The sequence below is a fragment of the Apium graveolens genome, chromosome 3 (assembly GCF_009905375.1).
Source record: "Apium graveolens cultivar Ventura chromosome 3, ASM990537v1, whole genome shotgun sequence".
NCBI classification, from domain to species: Eukaryota; Viridiplantae; Streptophyta; class Magnoliopsida; order Apiales; family Apiaceae; genus Apium; species Apium graveolens.
This window is the reverse complement of record NC_133649.1, coordinates 294873355-294881731: the sequence shown is the minus strand read 5'-3', so window position 1 is coordinate 294881731 and position 8377 is coordinate 294873355. Positions and strand designations below refer to the sequence as shown.

General features: G+C 33.8%; 2 protein-coding genes across 2 annotated transcripts; both read left to right on the top strand.

The window, feature by feature from the left end:
• Window positions 1-1247: 1247 nt before the first annotated feature.
• LOC141715221 (uncharacterized) lies at window positions 1248-1985 on the top strand. Its single transcript, XM_074518697.1, has 2 exons — window positions 1248-1632; window positions 1675-1985. The coding sequence occupies exons 1-2, from the start codon at window positions 1248-1250 to the stop codon at window positions 1983-1985; spliced, it is 696 nt and encodes a 231-aa protein (XP_074374798.1).
• A 2349-nt stretch (window positions 1986-4334) lies between these two features.
• Window positions 4335-8276, top strand: LOC141715220 (replication protein A 70 kDa DNA-binding subunit B-like). The gene is made up of 7 exons (XM_074518696.1): window positions 4335-4701; window positions 6458-6545; window positions 6634-6758; window positions 6884-7101; window positions 7189-7346; window positions 7606-7900; window positions 7986-8276. Exons 1-7 carry the CDS (start codon window positions 4437-4439, stop codon window positions 8112-8114), a joined length of 1278 nt encoding a protein of 425 aa, XP_074374797.1. The 5' UTR covers window positions 4335-4436; the 3' UTR covers window positions 8115-8276.
• The last annotated feature ends 101 nt before the right edge of the window (window positions 8277-8377 follow it).

Below are 8377 nucleotides of genomic sequence, written 5' to 3'. Positions count from 1 at the left end.
TGATATGAAACTTTGGATATATCACTAATATATATCTATTGACATTCATACGGTTGGAGCGTTGAAAAATAATTTTAAAAAAATTGAAACACCAATTCAGGATTAAACACTGGTCACTTGTACTAGTCAAACTGGAGATTGACTGTCAAAATGGCAAACCAAATAAAATTATTTTGATATGAAACTTTGTTTATATCACTAATATATATATCTATTGACATCCATACGGTTGGATCGTTGAAAAATAATTTAAAAAAAATTGAAACATCACTTGAGGAATAAACACTAGTTAGTTGTACTAGTCAAACTGAAACTTGACTGTTAAAATGACAAACTAAATAAAATTATTTTACAAAAATTCAAATTTTTAGGGGGATTTTCAAATTAAAATCGAAAAATTAAATTTGACCGGATGTGGTTGTATTTAGCCGGTCGTATTTAAGCGGTTGTATTTAGCCGCGGTCCTATTTAATACTAAATACAACCGGTTTACTCAATATGACTCGAGCGAATACAACCGGTTCAAAAACCGGTCGTATTTAGCTAAATACAACCGAAAACGGTCGAATTTAACTAAATACCACCATTTTTTGGGCGGTTCTATTTAGCTGTTTTTTTGTAGTGCGAATTCTAGTAGCTCACGAACCATTTTACTCATTTACACCCTAGTTCGAACCTCTGCATCAGTTGACGGAGACATGTAAAGAGTGAGTAAGGAAGATAAGATACATTCAGGGGAGGAATTAGGGGGGGGATCGAAGGGAGCCCCGGTCCCCGCCACTGCGGAATAACCCCAAAATTTTAATATAAAATTTTAAAATTTACTATCAAAAATTTTTTTGGTCCCCCTAGATTTAAAAAAAAATGAAATTGAGAATTGATTATACAAAATTTTATTGATTTTGTTAATTATTTCATTCAAAATAATATTGATTAGATGGAAATCATGGAATTTGTTCATTAATCTTAATAATTAATAAATAAACATATAAGATAAAGATAGTACAATTTGAAACAAAAAAAAAGATGCTTAAAACTAAAGTCTAAAAACAGAACATACTTGTTCAGTTGTTCTGCTCCGGTCCCAAAACCCCCAATACACACTATACATACAAGTTACAAAATTACAATCCCTAATATCATCTCTCTTTATCTACTCTCCTTTTGCATCTAATCCGTAAATATGAGCATTACAACAAAAGTCTCAAGATATTTTAAATGCCATGCATCTGGTTTCTACTACAAAGATGTTGATTCAAAAATTGAGAAGTGAAGGTTGGGAGAGTCTCTTAGAAAATGTGAGATCATTTTGTGAACGACATACTATCTTGATTCCAGATATGAATGCTCCCTATTTTGATGTGCTTAAATCTCTTCGTCGACAAGGAAAACAAAAGCAAATGGTGACAATGGAACATCATTACCGAGTAGAAATCTTTACAGCTGCCATAGATCAACAATTACAGGAGCTAAACAATAGATTCAGTGAACAGATGACGGAGCTTCTCATTTTAAGTGCATCACTAAATCCTAGGGATGGTTACAGGTCTTTCAACATAGAGAACATTTGCAAGTTAGCTGAAAAGTTTTATCCAGAAGATTTTTTGGGAGATGAAAAAATCCATCTACAGTGTGAACTATAACATTATGGGTTGGATGTTCCGGTTCATCCAGATTTGAAGAATCTGTCTACTCTTGGTGATTTATGTCATGGATTGGTAACCACGGGGAAAGCTGACATGTATCCATTAGTTGATAGACTATTAAGGCTTGTCTTGACTCTTCCAGCATCTACTGCAACATCTGAACGAGGTTTTTCTGCTATGAAAATTGTGAAAACAAGTCTTCGCAATCGAATGAAAGATGAATTTCTTAGGGATTGTTTGATAGTGTATATTGAAAAGGAGATTGCGGAGACCATTTATGCCGATGAGATAATTGATTCTTTTTATTTGATCAAAGAAAGGTGTGCACATCTCAAATAAATCAGTATATTTTCTACTTTTATTTATTTTGGTCCGCCCATGTTAGATTCCTGGTTCCGCCCCCGGATATATTGACCACAAGGAGTGGCCCGGGCAGAAATTTACACTTTTTAAGTTCAAATTTAGAAAAACAGAAACAGAAAAATAAGTAAATTTTTCTTCCGAATCTTTACCAAGACTAATATCATATATTCCCTTTTTTAAAAATAACATATTTTAGTATTTTTTTTTGGGCCTGTGGCTATATTTTACCTAAACGATTACGTATTTGTTGATTAAATTTGAAATCATGTACTTATTATATAATTTCTAAACATTTTAACATATTATAATTATAATATGTAACACTTAATTCACAAACTGTTTTAGGGTCTGTTTGTGTCCTCACTTATAAGTTACTTCTGGCTTATAAGCCTGTAACAGTTTATCGACGATTGTTTGTCGGCCCAACTTATAAGTTGAATTTGTAACTTATAAACTGATAAGTGAAATGTTGGTAACAACGTATTTTTTTCAACTTATTTTAAATTTTTTCCTTTTTTATTAACTTTAATTTTAAATTATATGTTTTAAATGTTAATTTAATTTAAAATTTATGAATTGAGATAATTATATTTAAAAATTAATTATTTTAGTTCATTTAAGTTAAAAAAAATTCTGATTTATAAGTAAAATTATCCAAATACTTATATAACTTATAAATGTTCATTTACTTATCACTTTTAAGTTATTTCTTCATTTTAAGTTATAAGTTATTTATTTTGAGATTTTCCAAACGGGATCTTAGTGTTACGCTGTAATGTTGTAGCATTTTGTTTACGTAACACGTCATAACAATAGGATGTTTGTTAAGTTATATATGGATATTTATTTAAATTATTTTCAATTAACATCGAATATGTTAGGTGAAACAATAGATAATTAAATCAAAACGGAAGTGTTGAGTTACAAGTCAAACTAGTCAACGACATTTTGCACTTATATAGTTATATAACGTTCTTCTCATTTAAAATTATATTTTTATTTGATAAAAGAATCTATATATCTATATAAAGGAGGGTCACAGGTGTCTGACGTGTCACTTCTAAAAACTCCTATTTTCATATTGTGCTATCTCCCATCTCCTACTTTTTTCTATCATCATCATTATCATGAATCAAATTAATCATAATCATGATTAATTAATTGATCCATTAATCCATTAATTGATGATTAATAATACATACACCTTCCTGCCTCCCGGAATTAAAAGGTAACGCCGGTTACAACTCTTCATTTACCCGCATTTGCCCGCAGGTCGGTATATAAATGGTGCCGCCATGCCAGTGTTTGGTCTTCACCGGGTTATTTCACGGGACAGGCTTATCACGGAGGTAATGTTCTGATTATTACTTCATGTGTTTTTATTCTTATTGTTGTTTATTTATTTGTGAATCTAATCTAATTTATGATGTTGTTCATTTATCAGTTAATTGATGTTGTTGGTCTAATTTATACTCATGTTCTCCTTTTTTTTATTAGTATATGTTAATTTGTTTATATATGCTTCTTCATTTTAGAGTGTTTGGTCAAGTGTTGTTATATGTTTAATTTGTGCTGCTTTTCTGTTCATATATAGTTTACATATGCTTTTTCGTTTTTGGGGGTTACCCCTATATGGTGATTATACTTTTTCATTTGTTATAAGCCTAAGTTCGTATATGTTAATTTTTTTTATATGCTTCTTCATTTTTGAGTGCCTGATCAAGTGTTGGTATAGGTTTAATCTTTCCTACTTTTTAGTTCATATATAGTTTGACATAAATTGTTGTCATATGCTTTTTCATTTTTAAGGGTTACCCCTGTATAATCACCATTATATTTTGTCATTTGTTACAAGCCTAATTTTGCGCTTGGTTACTTTATACTTTATTTTGTATGGTTAATGGTTAACATCCTTGTAATTGATAATCTTTGTGGTGACATTAGCTATGCTCTGAACTGATGTGGTTTGATTAATGGTTAATGGTTAACATCCTTGTAATTGATAATCTTAGTGGTGACATTAGCTATGTTCTGAACTGATTTGGTTATGGAGTATGGTGATTAAACTTTGTCATTTGTTATAGGCCTAATTTTGCTCTCGGCTACTTTATACTTTATTTTATATGGTTAATGATTAATTTCATTTCATCCTTGTAATTGATAATCTCTGTGGTAACGTTAGCTATGCTCTCAACTAATGTAGTTATGGAGTTTTCTTACCTTTCCAACATTGAGGGTGATGCGGAGGACTGGTTCATTAGAGTTCGCGTTTGCAGGCTATGGGATGCTGTCAACACAAAGGATAACAGTTTGCTTAGCGTGGATATGATATTAGTCGATGAAAAGGTGTTAAATTCTTTCACTAGCCTCATGTTTTTGATCTGTTATTTGTTACATCAGCTTCCCTTTTGATTATAGGAGAATCTTATGCATGCTGCTATCCGTAAGCATTTGGTGTCTCGGTTCAAGCACCGTGTGAGCGAGGGCCTGGTCTATAGCCTCAAAAATGTGAGGATTGCGGTGAATGCCTTGCAATACAGGCCCCTGGCTAGCAATCAAAAGCTGCTTTTCCTGCCAACAACCGAGATTGTCCAGCTAGACGAGGGTGTTATCAGCATCCCCAGGTTCGGCTTTCAGTTTGTTGATTTGCCCAAGCTTCAAGAACGCGCTGACGACGTGACCACTCTCTCGGGTAAATCTCTTGGAATAAGCTTCTATTTTTGTTTTAGCTCTGGATTGAAGTTAAATTTGCTAAAAAAATCAATTAGTTTGGTGTTGTCATGGTTTGAGATAAAAGAGTGGTTATTGACATAAATACCAGAATAACTCCTCTCATACCTGAGTAGTATAAGAACAATATAAAATTATATAGATATTACTTGGTGTGGTTCGATTTAACTGTAATGGAATTAAAACCTTTTGCTTATTGTTATTATTGTGATTTGTTGGTACTTAATCTTAAGGCATGCTATATAAGATCAGATTATTTTGCCTGGTATTTACGCTTGCAATCTTACAAGCCACTTATATAAATGTGGCTTGGTTTGGTTCAATTTAAGTTGGCTATGTTTCATATATACACTGAAATTGAAGTTGATGAACCATTGTTTGCTTATTTTAGCCTTATTCCCTGATATGCAAATAATTGCAGAGGTTTTGTATATTTAATATATATATCCCATCCTTTATTGATTATGTTGGGGTATAATAGACCTTTCCTTATAATATTTATAAATGGTTGTACAGGTGTCATTTAAGCTTCAAAATAGCTAATTGTTTAGCCACTTGATGGCTGATATCATTTGTAAAACCTTTTTTCTTTTAGCTGGCCTTTTCTTAGTTTTCCCAGACATCAATTACCCAAACTTTGAATGGAATTGAAACCTTTTTCTTATTGCAGATATTGTGGGCTGCTTCTATGGTTATGACGAAGTTGCAACCTTTTGCTTATTGTTAATATATTGATTTGTTGGTACTTAATCTTGAGGCATGCTATATAAGATCAAATTATTTTGCCTGGTATTTAGGCTTGCAATATAACAAGCCGCTTATATAAATATTGCTTGGTGTGGTTCAATTTAAGTTGGTCAGTGTTTGGTCAAGTGTTCTTATAGGTTTAATTTGTGATGCTTTTCTGTTTTTCTGTTCATATATAGTTTACATATGCTTTTTCGTTTTTGGGGGTTACCCCTATATGGTGATTATACTTTTTCATTTGTTATAAGCCTAAGTTCGTATATTGTGGGCTGCTTCTGTGGTTATGGCGAAGTTGCAACCTTTTGCTTATTGTTAATATATTGATTTGTTGGTACTTGATCTTAAGGCATGCTATATAAGATCAAATTATTTAGCCTGGTATTTAGGCCTGCAATCTTACAGGCCACTTATATAAATGTTGCTTGGTGTGGTTCAATTTAAGTTGGTTATGTTTCATAAATACACTGAAATTGAAGTTGATGAAGCACTGTTTGCTTATTTTAGCCTTATTCCCTGATATACAAATAATTGCAGAGGTTTTGTATATTTAATATATATCTCATCCTTTCTTGATTATCAATTATTGTTGTTGATCTAATTTATACTCCTATTCTCCTTTTTTGTTCGTATATGTTAATTTGTTTATATATGCTTCTTCATTATAGTGTTTGGTCAAGTGTTCTTATAGGTTTAATTTGTGATGCTTTTCTGTTTTTCTGTTCATATATAGTTTCCATATGCTTTTTAGTTTTTGGGGGTTACCCCTATATGGTGATTATACTTTTTCATCTGTTATAAGCCTAAGTTCGAATATGTTAATTTTCCTTCTAATATTTATAAATGGTTGTGCTGGTGTCATTTAAGCTTCAAAATAGCTAATTGTTCAACCACTTGATGGTTGATATCATTTGTAAAACCTTTTTTGTTTTACCCAAACTTTGAATGGCATTGAAACCTTTTTGTTGTTGCAGATATTGTTGGCTGCTTCTGTGGTTATGGTGAAGTTGAGGTTGTCGGGGCTGGCTACAAAAAAAGGGATATTAAAATTTTTACAGATTAGTAAGTGGGAAGTACTGACTGAAATTTTGGTTTGGTTATTTGACAATATATTCATGCTGCTATGTTTAACTCCTTACTATTACATTAGCTCTGTCACTAGCACCGTCACTTTGTGGGGGAAACTGGGCGAGACGTTTGACCCCACACTATATATTGGAGAAAGCGCACCCTACGTTATTGTTGTCTCATCTGTTACAGTGAAGACCTTTCAACGTTAGTGCTATGCTCCTTCGTAGTACAAAAACATCTCCAAGCCGTAAATAATATTTCTTTTTATATTTTATATGACATTTTTAGATAGTTCTGCAGTAACTATAATTACCAACTATGTCATGTAGGTGCTCTCACTTTTGCTACAACTAGCGCTAGCAAAATTTATGCTAACCCGGATGTGGAACATGTCTCTTCTATAAGGGAGAGGTTCTCGGCCTTGACGCCAAGGGTGGTGGCTATAGAGGGTTCCGCTTCTGCCAAGCTACCTCCCGAAGAAGCGATGTTTGTTAATAGGATGACTGTGGAATCCCTGGTTAGGGCTACATGTGATGGTGAACTGAAGGTTTATTCCAACCCCCTGGTGAGATCCCCCAAAATTTAAAAATTACTTCATTTCTTCTCAAACATTTTTGCCCTTAACATGTGGCAGGTTGGTGTTGTGACCTTGAAGGCAAACATAACTGCCATAAATAATCGCTTTGGATGGTACTATATATCGTGCAAGTCGTGCGTGAAGAGGTGCACTCTTCGGGAAGGGATTTTTGTGTGCAATTCTTGCAAGAAGCCAGTTACCCTCCCTCTGGCCATGTAGGTTGAAATGTGTATTATTAGTCAGTCGGCTAGATTCAAATTTTAGAGTTTTGTTTTGGTTATCGCATATAAAGTATAGGCTGAGCATATAAAGTGGGTGTTATGGTTTACAGTGGCCCATGGTTTGTGAGGGATTTTCTAGGTTAGAGTTTTCGTTTCTATTTGCGAGCAAATGTTAGTTACACATAGTTATCTTGGTACATAATTTTATGCACATGCTAAGAATTGCCAGCATTGAATTTGCTTTTCCTTTCAGGTTTTGCGTTAATCTACAAGTGGAAGATCGCACCGGGACTACAACTGTTGTTCTGCTCAATTCTACTGCCGAGCGTTTGCTTGACACCTCAGCCAACAAACTGATTAATAAAATGCCTGCAGGAGATACTTCTGTGCCCCCGGAGCTGGAAGCCCTTGTGGGTAGGGAATTTGTCTACAAGTTGAAATTGAACAAGTATAATTTGGTTGAAGGGCTGCAGGACTATGGTGTATCAACAATTTTCGTCCCAGTGGATGAGCTAGAGATTGCTTATGAAAAGAATGCTAAAGCACAGGTAGACCATCATGTGCTTACATTCTGCCTTAAACCACCCTGTTATATAATACAGATAATGTGTTTCTTATTGTCCTCTGCTGCAGGCTACACCTGATGTTGTGGGCTCTTCAGCTGGATCTGTTCCGGGAGGCGGCAATGACCGGAAGAGGAAGCTATCCCCTGTTGCGGAAGCTGTTGAAGCTGCACCCGGAGGCAATAATGGTGCCTCTTAGGCCAAGCTCCAGTATACTTGCTGCATCAGCATAACATTAAAATAAGTATTGCTTTAGTTTTTCCAATAAATGGTTGCTCACAGATGTTAAATTTCGCCTTGTAGTGGTATGAACTTTTTATAATCCACAGACGCAGACAATAAAACACAATTGGTTTGCTCATTATTTCTTAATTTGAATTGAAATCAAGCTTGACACTTCCCTGAATATTGTGTGGCCCATTTTTACTTGAATATTTTCACATTTGAAACAAGCCCTACATG